This window comes from Amphibalanus amphitrite, unplaced genomic scaffold, assembly GCF_019059575.1.
Source record: "Amphibalanus amphitrite isolate SeventyFive unplaced genomic scaffold, NRLGWU_Aamphi_draft 000524F_arrow, whole genome shotgun sequence".
Lineage (NCBI taxonomy): Eukaryota > Metazoa > Arthropoda > Thecostraca > Balanomorpha > Balanidae > Amphibalanus > Amphibalanus amphitrite.
In genome coordinates, this window is record NW_024882018.1 from 224789 (window position 1) to 245981 (window position 21193).

Below are 21193 nucleotides of genomic sequence, written 5' to 3' on the forward strand. Positions count from 1 at the left end.
CCGTTTCCCGTTAAAATATTAATTGGTCGTTGACGTTAACTCGTTAACGGTGCAAAATACCACCCAGAAGAGGTACATTTTCGTAATCAGCGCATCGAGGAGGCCCCGTATACCGATTTTCAGCCAAATCGAAAGACCCCGAAATATGCTGCTGTGAGGCTGATATTCGTTGCTGCTGAATTGACAGACGTTCCGTATTTGGTCATCCTTGGTAAGTGGTTTTGATACGTTTGTTGTGCATGTTGCGGCACTTACAGCGCATGCAATTTCCCCTGCAATTCCCACTAAAGAAATCTATTTAGGGCCTTTCTTAGGTGTTGTTTTTATCCGCGTTTATTGTTTATTTTGCTGGACATGATACACTGAATTTGAAATGTATTTATTTACCAGTGTTTGAAATATTTGTCCCATTTCCCTTCTAGTTAGAGTTCGTAAATGAATCTTAAACAAAAATGTCATTTTTTGGCATTTTCATCTTAGCTGACACTGCTAACTACCAAGTTCTTTTTTTGTGCTTGCCAGCCTGAAGTTTCTTATTTGATTTTGAGTTATGGGTTAAAGCTGAAACAGACTTTCCGCGTTCAGGAAATATGTGTCGTCAGAGCTTGTTCAAATACACCATGGGTGGAGACTTTTATTTGGTGTCTAGCTATATGCATCTAAGCATTAGATGCAACTAGCTGGATGGCGGCTGCATCTATCTGGCAACCGGGCCCTGTTTCACGGCGGAGTGCTGCAGTGCACTGCGCACGTCGCTATGACGTCACCGCAAAACGCTAGCACCCCGGCGCCAGCACCATCCGCACACTAGCAGTATTCGCACTCAAACTTCTGCTCAATTGGTACCTACTAGGTTCTTCAAGGTCTCTGTTCCAAACGAGATTTTCCATAAGCTAATGGATCACACGCAACGTCATTCGGGTGACGTCAGTGGTATGCCTCAGCTCCCAGCGCGCTGCAGCGCGCGCAGCGTCGGGTGGTGAAACAGGGCCCAGGTAACTGTAGACGCGTCTAGCTTGGAAGTCTCTGTCCAACAGTTAGACGCCACCTTGGGTGTCTGCTCAGTGTACGCTAGTTGGACGCCAGTGGAAGTCTCCACCCCATAATTCTCCCTGCATCAATCACATGTGGGTCATGGGAGGTGCGTGCGATTGATGTGCTAGTGCTTTCATGTATTTACTAGGCTCTCGCATGGGATTTCCTGACGGTGGAAATAGTCTGTTTCAGGCTGTAGGCTTCACTCAGTACCTAGTCAGTTTGCATAGTTATCGGGGTTACATGAGCAAGTAAATGTGTATCAGGAACGGATTTTCCTATTCGCTCACCATTGTAGTCCGTTTGTAATTTGTATTAACTCTGCTCATGTAACCCCGAGCAGTGATACTCTGAGTAATTCTGTTGTTTTTTAGCATTTGCTTTTATAGCAGCCACCTCATTTGATATTTTTATTTTTCTGTGTTTTATTACAGGCTGTCCCGGTGAGACTCCACAACTGACAACTCTGCGCCACTGCACATCACTGCTGCATTACTACTAAATTCTGCTGTGCCGCTGCCGGCCACCGGAGCGCGACAACTCCCCGCCAGTGGGCCACTGCTCAGCACCAGTACAATGCCGGTGCGCCTGGAGCCTATGGAGGCGCCACCGCCGCCGCTCAATTCCCATCAGCCGGGAGTTGTGACCTCTCCCCTGCACGACGGAGCCGTGTTCAAGGGATTCCAGAAGTCCAAAGGCAACTGCTATGATGTGGAGGTGGAACTGAAGGTGAGCATTAATAGGATGGGATGGATGTTAAAGTGACAATATCATAAGTTGTCAAAGCTTTTTCTAAGTAGTTGTTACTTGTTGTATTTGTTGCCTTCCTTTCTTAATTTTACTAGGGTATAGCCAATAGCCATTATTTTTCACTTTTGTAATTTGTTGATCCTCAATCTTATAGACTGTTGACTCATGACTGTTCACTTGTTTGATTTTGAAGTGGAATATGATTTCAAAGGTCAGCTGGTACATACAAGTATTGATATTACTGAATTATTGTTGTTTTTCCATTAAGTTCTTCGAAGTATCCGCCTTTCAGGTGCTTAATTGATTCAAGCTGTCAGAAATTTTCTTCTTTTTCTAGATACTTCATCATGGTTTCCTCCATATCAACAAACACTCGTGTAGCACTTAGCACTATGTAGTGTCTGACTCCACATCACCCTCGTTTTCTTTTCTTCACCCCCGGCAGAAGGTGGACCTTGAGAACGCCTACCTCTGCGGCTACCTCAAGATCAACAACCTCACTGATGACTTTCCCACAATGGTCACCTACTTTGACGGCGAGATCATCGGCAGGCGCCACCCATTCTTGACGAGAAAGTGGGACGCCAATGAAGAGGTGGACACCAAACACTGGGTGAGCTACCGGGTAGATGGATGGACAAATAGAGACTAGAAAAAGACGGATCGGAAGATCGAGTGGAAGTGCCCGGCTACAGATCATTGGTTCCAGAGTCCAGACTTGCGAAATTCGTCTTTATTGGGTTTAGCAGAAGATTGTTTAAGTGCAGCAGACAATATTTGTTATTTTTTTTCTTACTATGCTGGGTATAGTAAAATGAATTTCGATTTTTCGATATTCTGTAGTTTTTGAATCGATACCTGACGATTTTTTTTCTTTTGTAGCCTTTTCATTATTGCTTATAGACACAAAACGTTGTGTTGTATGCACTTTACAGGGATTCTGACAACGTTATTTGTCATATCAATCATGCAACGGTTATTGCAAGTTCACGCTGTTTTCTCATTTTTGTTTCCACACCGTCGTTAAACGCCCCTGGCTCCGCAGTCCGCACTCTCCAGGGCTGCGGAGTCGATGGATTTTCAGCGACTCCGACTCCGACTCCGACTCCGGCTTTCAAAAACCAGCTCCGACTCCGACTCCGACTCCGGGCAGAATTGTCGACTCCGACCGACTCCAACTCCCGACTCCGACTCCACAGACCTAGCAGGGCTGCGGAGTCGACAGATTTTCGGTGACTCCGACTCCGACTCCGGCTCGGGTTTCTAAAATCGACTCCGACTCCGACTCCGACTCCGGTCACAACTGTCGACTCCGACCGACTCCGACTCCGACTCCGACTCCGCAGCCCTGCTCCAGACCCCTCTAACACACCAGCGTCGCACCACACTACCCTGCCACCCTACCCATCACTCACCCCCCCCCCCCCATATTGCACCCACAGGGCAAATTCGAGGCGTTCGCTCCGTTCAGCAAGACGTTCAACACTGACGACTTTGACTTTGGTGTGTTAGACTCTCACGATGCGGTCTTTATGCGGTGGAAGGAGAGTTTCCTCATTCCCGACCATCAGGTGAGTGAACTGGGCGTTGGGGGGGGGGGGGGGGTCGGGGTATGTGGGATACTTGTTTGTTTTTCGCTATCTTTTCGTTATATTCTGTCGATTCGCTTTTAGGGGCGAGAGTAAACGACAGACGTTGTTTGCTGTCTACAAGAAATGAATAGCGTTAACTATATATAAAAATGTAATGTTACACTTAACTCTGTTAAAGGGACTATCCCACCTTTAACATGGGGTTTGAGTTGAGATAGCCAAGTTTGCGGCGAGGTTCAGAAACCACTATCTATCTAGGTTGCAACCCCCGCGGCCTCTTGGTGTTGAAGAAATTCGTTCCCTTCATTTGAAAATGGGCCTTGTACAAGGCCCTGTCTTCAACATGGAGCGACCGTTAGTGTGACGTCACCTCGTTTAGTCATTCTGATTTAAATGGGTTTGTTCGTTGAAAAATCGCTTAAAACTTGGTCTGAACTTTGTTGTGGTGCCTACAGAGTAAAAAGAATCAGCTTTATGACAGTAATGTGGCCTGGGGAAGGAGGTAATTTTGGGCTGTGACGTCACATATTTCATATTTGAAAGTTTGTGTTTGGAATATGGGAAGCCTAAGATGTTTAATGAAAAATAAATGCCAGAACCGTGTTCCTGGTCATCCAATCTATAAAGTCGGGCACAATTTAACTGGTTTTAACAACATTTTAGAAGGTGGGATAGTCCCTTTAATACTTATGATGTCTGTACGAATCTATATAAATGCTGCATTTTTTAACCTAGAATACTAATTATCTGAGTATCTGAGAGAGCTGAGTAAGCTGAGTATATCTTATTTTTTTTTTCATGAAATAAAGGTCATATCTTCATGAAAACTATGTCGCGTAATTCGTGCTTGTTTTGTCACACTTGTCGCTTACTAAGCGAGTTTCATTTGTTATATTCCAGGTGAAGGACATCAATGGCGCATCGTTTGCCGGTTTCTACTACATCTGCTTCATGAAGGCGTCCTCTCAGATCGAGGGCTACTACTATCACGAAAAGTCGGAAATGTGAGTACCTACACGGAATGGCGCGATCGCACGGTGGGGGTCTGGGCGTGGGCATGCGCAACAAACTGCCAAAAGCTAGCTCCGGAACTTTGTCAATCTGCATAGTAAAAAAAGAGCCAATTATGCCAAGAACTGTCGGCTTCGAGAAACAGACAAGAATCGAAACGGGAAATTATGCACCGGGGTTCGAAGTTCTATTGTGCAAAGGCGAAAAAGATTACGTTCGGGTGACCTCTGGCCTGACGTAATATTTCGTAATAACCTCTGACCTAACGTCATCGTTTTTGCCTTCGCAGGGCAGAGCTATACGGGATGCGGGATATATTTTACTTTATTAACTCCTATGGTTTGGAAAAGCTCATGATCTAGCTATTCAAGCAACCATAACTTGGTATTCAATGATATAAAAAGATATTGCTGCCCTACTACAACTAGCGACATTATCATTGTCAGTGCCCCGTTCAATCTGCCCAGCGGCCGCCGATTGCGCCATCTCACGCCAGTTTTCCGTACTTCAGGTACCAGTCCCTGGCGCTACAATACGAGCCCTGCCACACCACCGAGATTTACGAGTTCAGATGAGACAGCCAGTTACTTCTCAGTGACCCCTACCTGCATGAAGGGGACAAAGACACTATTGTGTGTTGTGGATGAACTAAGTGCTCCGATATTCTACGGGAGACAGTGAGAGTGAAATTGGCAGCGAAGGAGGTAATGCTTGGGTCAGTTTAACCCGCCGCGGGCCGGTGCTCAGTGCCACCCGCACCCGACCTGGGGTTTGAGATCATACAGGTCCCTCATGCTGAGATATTGCCATGTGATGGTGTGGTGTTGGTATGAAGTTGTTGAAGTGGTCTAGCTCATAGCCTGTAGTTATTTTGGCATATTTTTCGAAAGTTATTTCCGCGGTATATCATTTTCACAGTCAATGTACTTGAAGGGAGTGTATGTGAAGAGAGTTCGTTCTTTTCTTAATATTGCTTTTTTGCTTGGTTGGAGGTTGAATATTTAACTCTCACGTTCACACATCTAATTTAGTATTGTTTAGTCAGTCGTCTCTAGGCGAAAGATAACAATGAGACTGAAGGTTTGGAAAGTTCTAGGATAGTCTTGGCCCCCTGGCGGCCCATGTAATGCGCAATGTGAATGCCAGCTTCAAGGGACTGTAGCATCAAAGGATGCCGTGCTTGATCAATGTAAGGATTGTTGATCATGCCTCTTAAGGTATCTACTTACTTCCTCATAGAGCCCATATTGTCATCCATTGTCTTGTTCTCTTTTGTGTTATTGTACTTACCATTCTTACATAGTTTTTGTGGTGTATGATCAATATTTACATGTATCTTTAGCTGCAAATCTGTGCAAAACGCTTCCATATGATCCATTTTCAGTCAGTTTTCTGGATAATGTGTCATTATACTGTGATTTGTGGTATAATAAAAGTAACGTTTATCCTGTGACTGTTGATTGCTTTGATAGTAAGATAAGCCTAAAGCGCCAGCAAGCATTGGTTGGAAGATAAAATAAGCATGGCAGTGGCATGGTCCTACCCTTTTAATAAACGACTCTCGTACAAAAATAACAGTGGAATAACGTTGCACTACAGCCTCGTATTTCATCATGGCCTAGCTCCCACAGCTAATAAGCCAATCACCACATCCGCTCTGGGAAATATCGTCACAGCCATTACACCGCCATTGCGCTAGAGAAGAATGGCTTCCGTGTTATCAGTGGAAGGAGACAGGGCTGGCTCACTTGAGTTCGACGAACTCTAACTTTGTTAGAGCTTCTGACGCTAGCGGTCTCAGACTCTAGTCTGATTGAGTTACGGGTCTTGAGCGGTTGTGGCATGGGAGCCTTGTGTTTACTTACCAGAGCCTTGTGTTTAGTTACCAGAGCCTTGTGTTAAGTCGTATAGTAACCAGAGCCGTGTAGTTAATCCTACTGGGACTATCCTGGAGGGTTCTGTGGCGCCTGTCTGTCGTCTTCATAGTGTCACACCTACTATATCATGTTGATTGGATATCAGTTACCCGTTTTAGGGCCCCCAACTGCCACCCGCCGCACTTTATCTGTGTTGACTTTCGACCCCCCTCCGGGTATCACGCGAGTGGTTCGTGACGTGGGTTGGCTGCTGATGAAATCGGGGAAACCCCGCCGGACGGCGGCCGTGGCGCAGTTCAAAGGCCTGGGAGAGAGACACGTCCGTGGTTTGGACTGTGGCAGCGGTCTGGATTAGATTAGAGGTGCAACATCGCATTGCAATGGTAGTAGATCATAACATAGGTTATCAGACTTTGCTGACTGAGAGCGCTGAGCACGGAGCTTTCACGCTTGTCCAACCGTTGCACTGTAAACCATTGCATACGTGAGGAGCGTTTTGTTCATTTTTCCTACCATGACATGTTCGTGCGATCCTGTCCTATCGTGCTGCATGGGCACATGAAGACGACTTCGTTCGAAAGACGTTGTGTATTATAACACAACGGCGAGATAGTGGTGCTAAATTTCGCTGCTGCCGAACTCACCCAATGCGCACCACTTCAACCGATTTCTAAATAAGCCACTGCTTCCTCCTTTCTAAATAGCCTCAGTTCTCCACCTTCCAACCGGTTCCCCAATCCCGTCCCAAAATAAATAACTCGGCTACCACTATCTCTGCCTCCCCGCCGCTCGTCACTGGCACCGCCTCTGGCCATGACCTTGAGACTAGGAGCCGGGGGCTAGGAGCACCGGGTAGCATTCTACCGGCTTGGCTGAGCGCTGAGTCGCAGTCGTCCGTCTGACGTTCGGACGGGGGGTCCACGTCTGTGAAGCGTCTCTTTGTGGTCGAAGAAATGCTGCGTCTTCTGAGCGGCCGCGCCCTGGTCGGGGCTGTGAGACCGGTGGCAGCCAGTTCGGGATATGCAACGTCTGCCTTGCCTCAGCCGGTGTTGAAACCCGAGATTCAGCATACTGGGGTGAGTAGAATGTGAACTTTGAGTCGGACGGTCGATGCGGGGTCACGTGGGGTTTGTTATGGGGACTGCGGTTGGCTAGTGATCGTGGCAATGGGTCGAAGATCCATGATGTTCGACGCATGGCTCGAATCGAACATTCATGATGTTCGATTCCAGCACAAGGCCGGTGATCAATTACTCCGCAGGTTGTAATGAAAGTTTCAACAACATTTACCACTCAGTGACCCAAACCGACCATTTGGTGATCGTATGTTTCTTGAAATGTGGACATACTCCAAGCTACCGACTGCTCATTGCTCACACGCTTGGAACACTAGCTGATACCATCGCGCACTGCATACAGCCGTCATGTTCGTCATGTCATGTTCTTCTTATCATCACATCATCACGGTAGCTGTGCCGGACTTTCCATCAACTCCGATGACCTGTAACTCCGCCACGTTCTGAACAGTACTCGGCCCGTTCCGCCGGGCAGACCGCCAAACACTCGTCAACTATCCTGGTCGTTTGTTGATTCAAGACGGCGCGCACCCGACCTCCTGATAAACCAAACGGAGCCTGCTCCTGAAACCAGCCGACCCTGGCTTCTGTATTTCGTCTTCGTGACTTGTTTTTATACATGTTGCTAGGTGGTTGTGTTTAGTTTTCTGCCTAACCGTTTACCGTGCCTGCCTTTACATTTTTTTTTTTATAACGGTGACAGTACGAGATAGCTTATCAACAAGATTATTACTTACGAGCTTTGAACGGTGTTGTACGCCCAAATACACTCCGTTCTCACTCCCAAATAGCAATTCACTCCCAAATAGCACTCCGGTGGGTCGGGAATAACCGCAAACGGTCACAAATATTGACCCCAAAGGTCACGAAAGATAACCCCAAAAGTTCACGAACGTTTAAAGGTAGTGTGCCACCTTTAAAAGATTTCCCATTTTATTTTTCCTAGGATAAGAAGCTTCTGTTTTTACCTAATATCGCAAAAAAAAAATCAAAAATGGGCCTGGAATAGTGCTTTTTTCGCCTAAAAGTTTATCGGTTTTTCGATATGTATAACAACTGTAGTGGACTGACCTGCAAACAGGCGTCGGCAACAATCGCGAATGCGGCGCACATGTGACAATAAGCAAAGGTCATTATAGAGTTACGACGTACGGGAATGAGTTATCAGCTGTCTAATCGTAGACAACACAATGTCGGCCTTAAACTGTAAGCCTGTATTGGTATTGTTTCTTTTATTTGGCTGTCGAACATTATTTATGGTTTGAAATATGATTTTATGTAAAATAATTGATATGAAAAGCCGTCTCTTAAGTTATGACCCCATTTCACCACACGCAAGTGGCAGAAATGACAATGATCAGCTGACGCATTTTTCTTTGCCGAAGTCAGAGCGCGCGGCCCGACGCACCACCACCGCACCACAAAGTATGAGCAGAAGCCGCGCCCAAAGCCAGGGCCCCGGTAACGTGAGGTAGCCGAGTCGGGGCAGCGTGCGCTGACCCAAGCCGGGGCCGCAGCTTTGGGCGCGGTCTACCGCATCCCCGCGGGCAGCCCCGGACTATCACATGACACCGGGAGGACGCGCGGCCCCGGCTTGGGTCAGCGCACGCTGCCCCGACTCGGCTACCTCCCGTTACCGGGGCCCTGGCTTTGGGCGCGGTCTACCGCACCACCTAACAGGCGTGTTCGAAACCGCAGGAGATGATGATGAACGGGTTTATCGAAACTTGATTGGATGAGCATATCGGTAATAGCGATTTCAGTGTGTGCATTTCTTGTTCATAGTGGTGTGAAATGTGGTTGGGGTACGACCGACAACCCGTCGGGGCGAAGTTCGCACTGGGGTACTCAAAATTTGAAGAATTTAAGACGTTTCCATGAGCTTTGAAGGTATGGATAAGTTCTAAAAATCCGGTTCTCCTTATCTGGGCCATTAACTCCATACGGTCCAGGAAAGCTGGCACAATACCTTTAACCCCAGATTGTTACGAACGTTGACCCCAAAGGTCATTAGCTGCGCGTTGAGTATCCCGATGGGCTTGTTTTTAGCCTTGTTGGATGTACGATGATTTCACTTGGTGCTTCCTGTTCCTGCCCGCTGTGCACTATGATAATTGATAATTGGGTGATCTATTGCTGACGATTGGATAAACGTTCGTGCAGTGTTTTTTTTTTTGACCCGTGTTTCCGTTATACATCAACAGCCGGTGCCCTGGTTCTTGACGACACTTGGACAATATGACATTTCGACGTGATTCGTTTTTTTTTTAACAAAAGGAAATTGCGCTGAAAATGTAAAGGTACATGTTATCTCTTGTCTTATCTCATGCGTACTGCATGGTGAATGTGAAGCTTGCCCTTTCATATCATCGAATCGATAGGAAACTGGTACGCAAGACTCATTGACTGTACAACTATATAATAAATGTGTGCTTATCCTGACTGTTTTCAATATGTCGTGGTCGGAGACGAGCTGATAATTAATTGATCAGCTCAACCTTCGAAGGTACTGTCTATTAGATCTTAGCAGGCGGCCTTCTCCGGTGCTGGTATAAACCCGCGCCGGGCCGGTGCTCTGAGATTCCGCGCCGGGCCCGGGGGTGTCTGAACACCCCCTTCTAACTCGGCTCCTGGGCCACGTAGCGACACGCGGTAAGCGGCAATGGAAAGAACGTAAAAAATAAGCACGAAAACATTTCGGTCATTTTTGGGTCAGGTCAAAGGTCAGGTCACCAGAGGTCACCAAAGGTAAAATGTTGACTATTTCAACATTTTGGAAACTGCCGACGGCTATCTCGGGAACCGATAGAGCTACAGCGCCGCGGAAAAGCGCATTCGATAGCCCTTTTACAGACCTTTCTGAATAATTTTCTCAGATTTGACCTCAGGTCAACGGTTTAGCCTCCAGAGGGTAAAAACTCCAAAAATAGCCGTTTTTATGAAAAGCGTTTTTTTCGGCAATAACTTTTGACTCAAAAGAGCCATGACATTACTTTTGCCAGCATCGTGTTCCTCTCGTCGAGACGCGTCGAATGAACTATAATTTGACATTGAAAGGTTAACTTGAAAATTTGACCTCAGGTCAAGGTCATGACCTGACCGGAAAAAGGTCATGTTGCATATCAGTCGATCCGCAACGTCGAGCCGAACACATCTAAGGCGTTTTCAGCGCTCTAGCACACCTCTATCAGAAGTTATTAGCGAAAAACTGTTTGATTCTGTTCGTGACATGAGATGACCTCGGGGACAAAACGAGGGGTCACAGTTGCCATTTTCCGGTTCAGTGTGTCAATCTTACCTACATCTCGATGTTTGAGAGTGTCTAGAATAGCGTTCGTGCAAAACAGACGCTTTTCAATTTTCTCCCATTGACTTATAATGGAGAGGCCGCAAAATTGACCTGACCTTAGGTCACCGATATCATAACTCCGAGATATGCATTTTATAGATAATGTTGCTCTAATCAATCGCTGAAAGTTTCAAGGCAATCGATCAATCGGTGTAGCTATGGCGATCATTCTTATTTTTTTCTGAGGTGAGGTCACTTGGCGTGACCTGGTGACCTGACCTAAGACGACCTGGGTCTGAAATTTTCACGACATGTGCGGAAAAGATGCACGAACAGGTGTGCCAAAAACGGCGGCGATATCTGCGAAAAACCGCAGGGGGGGGGGTGTTCAAACACACACACCCGGCCCGGCGCGTGTTAAGGCTCGGGCCATGCGGCGCAGTATACCTTCAGGCGCTGACGCTACCGCCATCTATGAATAGTAATATGAAATATCTGCCGAGTTCCATGGATTCGCCGGTCCAATGACAATCATCGTTCGGTTAGGAAAATACTTTGAGTGTGACAAACTCGATACTGGAGCTGAATCCGGCGGCGCTCTGAACTGGAGTTAGTGAGCCGGCCGATGGTTAGGCCATACTAGCCAAGAAACATCTTAGCCAAGAAAAATAATTTTTCTTAGCCTCACTGACTGTCGCTTGTCAACCACTTTGAAACCGTTGGTGACGTCTTCGCCTAATATTTTCAAAGCTGTCATAATCCCATAAATGTAAACGTCAGAGATGCGCAAAGCTATGCCCTCTCATTTCACGCGTTTCCACTTACATTTTGACAGAAATCCACTTCTTGTGTACATTACTCGCCAACGCTTGTTTGGTTTGGCTTTGTTTTGGGACCAGCGTTGCGTTTTGCAATATTGCATGTCTAGCCTACTTCATGTAGCGCAGGTGGCGCATGACGTTGGCATTGCTAGCAGCTGCTCAGTGTTCGTAAAGCATAATGAAAACATTATAGGTAAGTGGTGAGTCATTTAGCGCTTTATAGGGGAAGTAATTTTATCTCCAACGGTCCTATACAGGAAGAGGGGTATAGTTGTCACGTCATCTAGGGACGAGGGCTTGTTTGCAATCGTGCATATAAGGGCTGGGGTGATTAAAACGAGGACTGTAACGTAACGATATAGTGCCCACGTGGACTCTATGTTTCCATGGACATGAATGTTGTTTATGATGTTGCCAATGGGGATGCATTAAGGAGTAGTTTGTTGTAATGACTTGCACCGGCACGGCACAACAGCTGCATTGAGCAACGGACTGTACTGCAACAGCTGCAACAGACAATAATAGCAAAAAATAACGCCATGCCACCTGGCCCTTTTTGGACAATTACCATGGAGCAATCACTTTGTCTTGTTGTCCATGAATAACGTTTGCATTTGGCATTTCACATGTTTCCTACTTCCTAGACTGCTTTCAGATGTTGAGACTTGTCTTGAAGATGCCTCTCAAATGTGCCGGGTCATGTTTTCATGATTTTTTTTTTTTTGGAAAGCAAAGTCCCTATCTATAAACTAAGTTCAAAGCTCAAAGAAAACAAAGCTCCTAGCAAAGTTATAGTGCTGGCTGCCTAATTTGGTTTATTAGATTGACATGCTTTGTGAGTTACACTTGAAGAATGGCGTGTATTCTGCGGGACGTAAACAAAACGACCCGTGTCGATGGTGATGTCAAATAATGCGGCCTTACTGGTGCACCTTACTGGCCGATATACCTCACCACATTGAGACCAACTGGATTGCTTATGCTGATGATCTCAAGCTTTACCACCGCATCAGCAGTCCCGCCGATGTCCTTTCCCTGCAGGCTGACCTTGACCGCCTCCACCTCTGGTCGAACACGTGGAGACTTCGTCTTAACCCATCTAAGTGTAAATTCATTTCTTTTACCCTTCGTACGTCACCTGTTGACGCTGTGTACAACTTGGATGGCCATTCGCTTGAAAGGTGTAGTCAGATCCGTGATCTAGGCGTAATATTAGACTCCAAGCTCACGTTTTGTCATCATGTCGATTACACCATGTCAAAGGCTAATCGGATGCTTGGGCTTCTCATGAGGAGCATGCAGATGCCGGACTGTCCTCGTGCGGCACGCTTCGAGTACAAAGCGATGTTGAGCGTTTTTAACGCGCATGTCAGGTCCGTCCTCCAGTACGGTAGCGTGGTTTGGAGTGGGGCCGCCGTAACCCATCTTGCACGATTGGAGCGGCTACAGCACCGCTTCCTTATGTGGCTAGCGGCGAAGACCCAGAGACGCTGTCCCTCTCTAGACTATCGTGCCTTACTGCAGCATTTTAACACTGATACCATTAAAGCTCGCCTCGTTCATGTGGGTATCAGCCATCAGGCGATTCACGCCGAATTGCACTACATATTGTATTTATTCTCTGTGCTGTGTGCTCAGTGTCCACTGCTTCGCAGTTTTTGATCGCCAGATTCCTTGCTATAGCCCTCACACCGGAAGGAAAATAAACCGTGGGTGATGGCAGCAATGACGTGGTTAATGTGTGTGGGCGGTGAACACATCATCATGGAGCGCCACAGTTTATATTTCATTTAACCTGCTGTTCGCGGTGTACCTACAGCAACACCATTTCATTTTGCCGGTTGTATTGTTTACATTATAGTGGTATTATACGCATCCCTCCAATTATTCCGAATAAAGAATTAATCCGCGTTGTTAAACCTTGTATTGGTAGAAATATGCGGTAAGTTTATAGTTGCAAGATTTTTCATTTCCATGCGATTTCCTCCCGCCCTCCAAAATGTTTGTCTAGCCCCAGAGAAGGTCCCACGCGAAGTGTCACGAATATCATGTCACGAGGCACATACGTGATTCATTTCCTCATGCTCTCTCTTCTCTCTTCTTCCTCCCTTCCCGGAGGAGAGGAAACCTTACAACACAGGATGGGACCACTGTGGTCAGCTGATAGTGACTAGAGTGGGCTCCGGAGTCCGCACGCTAGCAAGTCATGGCGATGATGCCAGAGTCTGAGATGCAAAGTGGCATGAGAGTGCGGGCATTGAAGGTCAAGTGCAACATTATGCATGCCATGCAAGCCCTGGGAGCAGCTGGGTAGCAGCTGTTTGGCGCAAGCGTAACGTTTTACCCCTGCGATTATATGCGGTTTTCGACATGGGAGTGGAGTTTAATGACTCCTATTCGAGATGCAAATTTTAGAAATAATCAGGAGCTAAATTTAGGCTTAGCTGCGCTGGTCAGCGACATAACTCAAAAGCGTTTCTTACACGTGGTTACAAGTCAATCACTTATAAAGTGAATTAACACTGAAATTCATAGACTAAATTGGCCGCGGGACTAAAAATTATATATAGTTACGTCTAATAAATAACTATTGTCCCGACTCCCGATTGTCGACTTTGAGTCAGTCACATCTCTAGTTACCCGTACCGATCAGATCTGAACATCTCGCGTTCACAGCGTGTCCTCGCTGGGAATCGCCGTCCACGATGAGACCGTTGATAACGGGCGATAAGTGCACTGACCCCATGGTCCCCAGAGGTCAAACGCCGATCTTTTTTCGTGAGGTGCGCCATGGGCGGTGGTGGGAGGAAGGCAGCTGGTTAATGTGACCGTGACGGCATGGATGGCTATTGAACCTCGTCAAAGGGTATTGTCGACGTTTTGGCCCGGTGGAAACTGCTTGAATAGGTCCACTTAGTGCCACATCTTATTATGTCTTCCAGGCTGTGTAGTGTGTATAGAGTTGAACAAGATGCGTCCGTTGCCTTCAGTGCGTCTATGGTGCAAACAAATTGATAATCGATTACAATATACATACACTGATCATTTTTGGTGTTCCAAGTAGGTATGACCTATACAGTTGACGCCCCCTAAAGCCCCAATAAACAAACAGAGGGAAACATGCTGTTTCACCACACATTGATAGTCCTTCATCTTTTCAAACCCATAAAATTTCGCTGTTACGATTTCATAAAACAAACCTGTCTACTTCTTTGCCCACGGAATGCTGTGATTGGGCCTTGGTCAGACAACATTCTGGGCTGGGCCAGCCTTGGTCCAAACGGCTTTGGTCCGGAGTCCCCGCCATTTCGGCCTGAGCGAAACGATTCCAGTTCGTGCTCCAGAACAGGCTATATGATTGTTCCGGTGATAAAACTTGGTCTGGTTTTGTAGTGTCATCTTGCAGAGGCAGGCATTACGGATGATAGCCGTAAGCTGTTCTGTCTAGAATGCTGAGAAATATTGAAAAAGTTTCTAGGGTAAAAGTTATTTTCCTTATCGTCACGAAACGCGCTTTTTTCGTTATATTAAGTTTGAAGAGAGGCGCTTAATCTTGGTGTCCAAGTCCAGTAAAATTTACATGGTCGTTCAAAACATTTTGGTACAAAATACCGTACACGTTTAATTTATTTTGCTTATTTCCAAAATGGAAGCTGAATATTTAGCTTGTTTCGAATGATGCTCGTATTGCACCAGTTACTAGCGCGCGCTTATAAGTTGATGTCTAATAGAACGAAAAATTGTGTAACTCATTTTTATTGACATCAAGTTGACATGTAGAGCCAATTTGTCTTGTGTTCCCTGCCCTTCCCCACCCCGCCGCTTTTTTGAGCAGGCACGTGCATCTGATATGACAGCGGCGAGCTTTAGACGGCGGCTCTTGGCACTGATCCCATACCCCCCCCCCCCCCCCGCCTCCCTAAATGTCCCACCAGCTACTTCTTGGCACGAGCACGGTTCCAGCACGTGGAACAGCTTCTGGCATACGGTACACCAGACACGCTAGTGGTAGTTGATGTTACCGCTTCAGCTAGTGTGGTAGCTTTTGCGCATTTTCTTTTATCGTCAGAAACTACGCTGCTGAAATCAGTTCTGTTGATGTAGATTGGGTTGCATGATTGATTTATACTGTTCATTCATAGACCTTTGTACTTAAGCTCTCATTGGCACGATTAATGTCATTATATTAACCCGCGCCCCAGTGGCGGTCTCCGCCAACTTCGCCCTAGTGAGGGGGGGCATATGTTACCACCCACCTCTAACTCAAAAACTAAGAGGGCTAGAAAGACGCGGTAAAAAGCAGTCGATAGCTCTTGATGCGTACGTTTGAAAGTATTTCGGTCATTTTTCATCTTAGAGCAATATTGGGGTCACCAGAGGTCATCAAAGGTCAAAATTTGCGAATTGTCATTATATGTTTCAGAAAACATGCCATTATCTCAGGAACTATGATAGCTAGAAAAACGCTGGGAAAAGCAATCGATAGCTTTTGAACTCTTCTTTTGATAAGGTCATCATCAGAAAAGACCTCAGGTCAACGGTTTAGCCTCCAGAGGGCAAAAACTCCAAAAATAGCTGTTTTTAAGAAAAGTGTTTTTCGACAATAACTTTTGACTACAAAAAGCTAGGTCATTTCTAATGCCAGAGTCGTGTTCCTCTCGCCGAGACGCGTCGAATGAACTATAATTTGACCTCGAAAGGTCAACTTCAAAATTTGACCTCAGGTCAAGGTCATGACCTGACCGGAAAAGGTCATGTTGCATATCAGTCGATGCGTCTCGGCAAGACAAACACAATGAGGCCAACCCCAGCGTTCTATCTCTTTCCAATCGAGGGTTATTGGCAAAAAACTGTTTGTAGCCTCCAATGACCTCGGATGACCTTTCAAGAGGCTATCAGCAAAAAAGACACCTTGGTCATCACGGGTGGTCCAAATCATTGTTATCCTGAAATATTTGGACTGTTCCTATGCGTACACACGGATCTAGAGGCATTTTCGTTTTTCTCCATTGACTTATAATGGAAAGGTCACGCCACTGACCTGACCTTAGATCACGCATATAAAAAATCCGAGATATACAAATTGTAGGCACCCATAACGTCATGTAATCCACCAAGTTTGAAACCTCTCTGACAAACACTGCAGGCTGGACATGATTGCAAACTTTTTTTAGGCTTGGTCAGTTAACTTGACCTAGTGACCTGACCTGACATGACCTGGGGTCAAAAATTTCACACATTGTCCAAAATTGATGTACCAAAAGCTACCCCAAGCGGCGCGGCGTTACGCGCCGCGGTTTTTTATTTATACGAAAAAAACGCGACAGGGTGGTAACATATGCCCCCCCCCCCCCACTGGGGCGAAGGTTAATGTCAATTTTATCCAGCCTTGGGGCGTGGCTTTGTCACATCGCCAAAACACCCGCTCCCTTTTGACAGCATGGATAGGGCTAAGTCACCGTTGTTGACGAGTTCACAGGGTGATGATCAACGAATTACCATGACCAGTCCATTGACGGCTTTTGTTGAGCGCACCGTTTGTAAGCTGGGGCATTCTACGATAGATCGTACCAGGCCCGTCACCCTCATCTCTCAGATTTGAATGAAAATTGGTACAAGGGGTAATCATAGGCTCCAAAAACACCTGCCAAAATATCAGACTTCTCAGATGAAAACTTTTTGAGTTACATTGCATAATATTTTCTAAACTTCAGATTGTAAGGGTGAGTTTGATGAGCTATAACTCAAAAACGAGCTAAGCAAGCAACAAACGGTAAACAGCTTTGAACTAACGATGAATCAAAGATAAATACAGTATTTTTAAAATTGGAAAGAAAAGCTTAACATATTGAAAAAAGTCGTAGTATTTTTTTAAATTGTCTATAATGGCCCTTGGGACCAAAATTTTTGCCATTTTTATTTCTTCAAAATAAACCTCAGGTCCTTTAAAATCGACATGCAAAAAATAAAAAAGGTGTTCTTTCTATAAGTTCCTCATTTAAATGTATACAAAATGGGTTTCCGGGGGGTCGGTACGACCCCAGCTCGCCGTTTCGCCTCTAATGGAGCTATAACCTTGCGGAAAAAACGAGCATGTGAGCAGTTACAAGATGCATCGGATGATACAACATTTTAAGATCTCGGGTTCATTGGTGACCCTTGAGGTCATTTGAAGTGACCGAAAATTACGGGTCCGGTTTTTGATAGACAACTTCGCAACAAATGGTCGCAGAGCCGCGATTTTAGCATCTTTGTGTTTGTCTAGCTCCGGCGCGTCGAATGGTAGACTGTTTGTTCTGGTGAAGTCAGCTAAAGTCGCTGACCTCGGGTAAGCACACTGCCGTGCATTTGGCTCCGCGCCCCGACCGGGCGGCCCAGCCGGCAGCCAGCCCCCGGGCATCACGTGACCGCCCGAGTCCGCGGCAAAGCCAACCAGCGCGGCGCTGCACACTGGTCGGAAACGCTCCAGCGAGAGGCCAGCGGCCTTTCCGCAAAAGTGTTTTGCTTGTTATTCCACAACTAGTGAAGCAAACTTCATAAAACGTCGCATACCTTCTCTGTCATATGTAAGCTATCATTTGGATGTCAAGCACTAAATATATGACGTGAATCTGTTAAGTTATGACGTCATAATTGAGTATAATACAGGATCTAGCACCACTTTAAGTCAACAAGGGAAATTGGGAGCTGCTATTCGGGCACCGGGAATGGTTTCATGCACTCCTTGCAAGGTTCAGTCCTTGACTTTAGCATTGTTGACTTTGCGTGACGTCATTTATGACGTCACTAAGGCCATGTAAGATTTTTGTCAATAACTCCTGATCAGATGGAGCTAGAGATTCGGGAAAGCCACCATTGGACTCAGGAAGACCTGCCGAATCGAATGATATGCGATATGACCTCCTTCAACCATTTTCGTGACCTGAGGGCTCCGACCTGACCTTGACCCGAGGTTAACACCTTAACCCTCGCCGGCACAGGTTGATGCAACCCCCCCCCCCCCTAAGGTTTTTCGCGAATAATATATGATTTCAAGCTTTTACGACTAGACATCTTAATTCAAGGTAGGTACGTTTTTCGGCTACTAGGCAGCCGTTTATTGTTTTCGGAAACGAAAACAATAAACGACTAGTAGCCGAAAAACGTACCTACCTTGAATTTTGCGAATAACTCGCGTAAAAAGCGACTGATCGCGACGAAACTTTCAGTACCCTCGCATTGATCAATTTTACACCTACCCTGAAAATTTCATGACCCTGACCCCAATGACCTTTGACCTGTGACCTCTTTTCCGTGACCATGTTTGGCCGAAATCGCGATTCGGCGTATGTCGGCTCGCATTAGCCGCGCGTTTGCAAGCTTTTCGTGGTTTCAAACGTTCAAACATGTGATTTGATGTTGCTCCCATACATTAGGATGGGTGTCAAGGTCACCTGAAGGTCAGGTCAGGTCATTGACCTTTGGTGACCTCGGGTGACCTCGGTTCACTTTTTCGAGTTTTACATGTTTCTAGTCTAGTTTTTGGAGCTGAATTCTAATTTAGCAACCATTTGAACATTTACGAAGTAGTTTTGGCGCCTTCGTAACATGTTACGAAGCTGTCAGAGGCGGTTGACACGTATTACGAATACCCGTCACAACCCCTACCGGTTGACCTGACCTGACCTGACCTGACCCGACCTGGTCTAAATGCTTAAAGACATCATCTCTGATCAAAACTAATACGATATTCGTGATCAGCACCCCGGAAAACCACATAGCAGCCACAATTTACGACTTTCTAACAGGTCCCGATTTTCCCGACTTCGGGTCATTGACCTGACCTGGAAGGTCACCCGATGACCTAGGACCTTAAAATTGGGTATTATCGGCTTCCTCTCGTGACGGGCAACACGCTCGTTTTTTCCTCGAGGCTCTAGCTCGATCAGGGGCCAAACGCGAGGGGGGGTCGTACCAAAAATAATCTCCCCCCCCCCCCTTGTGCCGTCGAAGGACGCAAAATGGCCTGTGCCGGCGAGGGTTAAGTTGACTTCTCCCGAACACCAAGTACAGCATTCAACGCGCCTGAGCTAGACAAACACGATTATGCCAAAATCGCGGCAGTGCGACCATTTTTGGCAAAGAAATTAACCTAAAACCGAGCCCGTGCCTTGTGGCACTTACCTGACCTAAGAGGTCACTGGCCGACCTAAGACCTTAAAATCGGGTAGTACCTAATTTTTGTGTCTTATAACGGCACACAAGCTTGTTTTTTTCCGCGAGGCTCTAGCTCAATTAGAGGCGAAACGGCGAGGGAGTTGTACCAACCCTCCCCGGTCAATGTAGAAAACCAATCGGTCCGGCCAGGGTTAAATACCGGAATTGTGATCTAATGTAAAAAGACGGCCCAAGGTAACCCGACGTCAGTGACAGGTGTCCTATATTTGCAGCGTCTTATATTCACGAAGGTTTCAATTCCCACTTTCTTCAGCCGAGTGATGGTTGTCAATAGCAAGGCTCTCTAAATGCAAGCCGTAATCGCCACGCAATATGTGGAAGGCTTTTGATGTCAGTACATACATAAATGCATACATAAAACGAGCTTTTCACAAAATTCATAAACTCAAGCGCATCTGTTTTTAATGACCAGTCAACTACGCATGGATGCGTGCAGGCCGCACAGGTCAGCGTAAGCCGGGCGCGGCGGCCGAGCCGAAACTGGGGCGGGGCGGGCGGTAGTTGGGTAGGATTAGGAAGAGCGGCTCCTGCAAATTTTGCGCAAATATGCGCAGTTAGCTTTTATGTTGCCCTGGTGTAAATTTAAATCCTACTTCATCTCACAAAAAATCAGAGTGGAACTAGATGGGACTACCTGTTGTTTCCTTACCTAAACTTTGCAGCTATATTCCAGAATCACTGTAGGAGAGCCTTCATAAAAAAGCTATAGTACATCTTAGTTAGGGAAAAAGTATGCCAAAAATTTTGCACTGACCAGTCGGCAACTTCATAACGAACATTTTGATGCATAATATGTGGGATTTCAATTAGGTGTCTATCAGCAATAAGACTCTGAATATCCGGCTCAAGAAACCTCTTGCTCCGCGTCAGTTTCCGAGTTCTGGGATACCCCATCTTCGGGGGCTGATTACAGCTATTTTTGGTCTACCGGATTAGTTTTTTTGGCCTAAGTATAATAATTTGATCAATTTCAAATCGATCTATATAAAAAATAATCCGAAACTCCGGAATCGCCCGTGGCCTCTCGTGAGGGCGTTTCCGACCAGTGTGCGCTGGACAAACAGCGCCGCTACAGAGATGGTTAACAGTCAGGTCAGGCCACGAAGCTGGGTGAATGAGATCATTTTGCACATCATTCGATTCGCAAGGTCTTCCCGAGTCCAGTGGTAGCCTTCCCGTCTCTCTAGCTCAATTTGATCGAGAGTTATTGACGAAAAACTCTTATGACCCTAGTGACGTACGAATGACGTCACGCAAGGTCAACAATGCAAAAGTGAGGCAAAAATGACTTCAATTGAACTTTCAGTAACCAGTAATGTCACTAGGTTGCTTTACCACACCATTTGTAGGCTCTCTTCCGAAATCACAATTCGAGACCATTACGGTGACGCAAAATATGTACATTTATAGAAAGAACACCTTCCTAATTTTTGCATACTACTTAAAAATGATCCAAAAATGTTTTTAAGTAAATAAAAATTCAAAAAAATTTGGTCCCAAAGGCATAAAAATGCAAATGAAAGGA

At 46.1% G+C, this 21193-nt stretch overlaps 2 protein-coding genes across 4 annotated transcripts in view; both read left to right on the forward strand.

Annotated features, from left to right (window-relative positions):
* Window positions 1–241: 241 nt before the first annotated feature.
* Window positions 242–5841, forward strand: LOC122393221 (glucose-induced degradation protein 4 homolog). Of its 3 annotated transcripts, none has more exons than XM_043389056.1 (6): window positions 242–314; window positions 1470–1764; window positions 2231–2398; window positions 3228–3356; window positions 4278–4381; window positions 4900–5841. In XM_043389056.1, the coding sequence occupies exons 2-6, from the start codon at window positions 1612–1614 to the stop codon at window positions 4961–4963; spliced, it is 618 nt and encodes a 205-aa protein (XP_043244991.1). In that variant the 5' UTR covers window positions 242–314; window positions 1470–1611; the 3' UTR covers window positions 4964–5841. The 3 variants fall into 3 exon arrangements, with proteins under 3 accessions (XP_043244991.1, XP_043244990.1, XP_043244988.1); XM_043389055.1 differs by having other exon boundaries at window positions 272–314; window positions 2222–2398; XM_043389053.1 differs by lacking the exon at window positions 242–314 and having other exon boundaries at window positions 1330–1764; window positions 2222–2398.
* Window positions 5842–6743: 902 nt separating this feature from the next.
* The window catches only part of LOC122393212 (aldehyde dehydrogenase, mitochondrial-like), a 33655-nt gene continuing 19205 nt past the window's right edge, over window positions 6744–21193 (forward strand). The window contains exon 1 of the mRNA XM_043389039.1: window positions 6744–7341. Within this exon, the coding sequence (XP_043244974.1) occupies window positions 7219–7341 (123 nt within the window). The 5' untranslated portion in view covers window positions 6744–7218. The remainder of the gene's footprint in view (window positions 7342–21193) is intronic.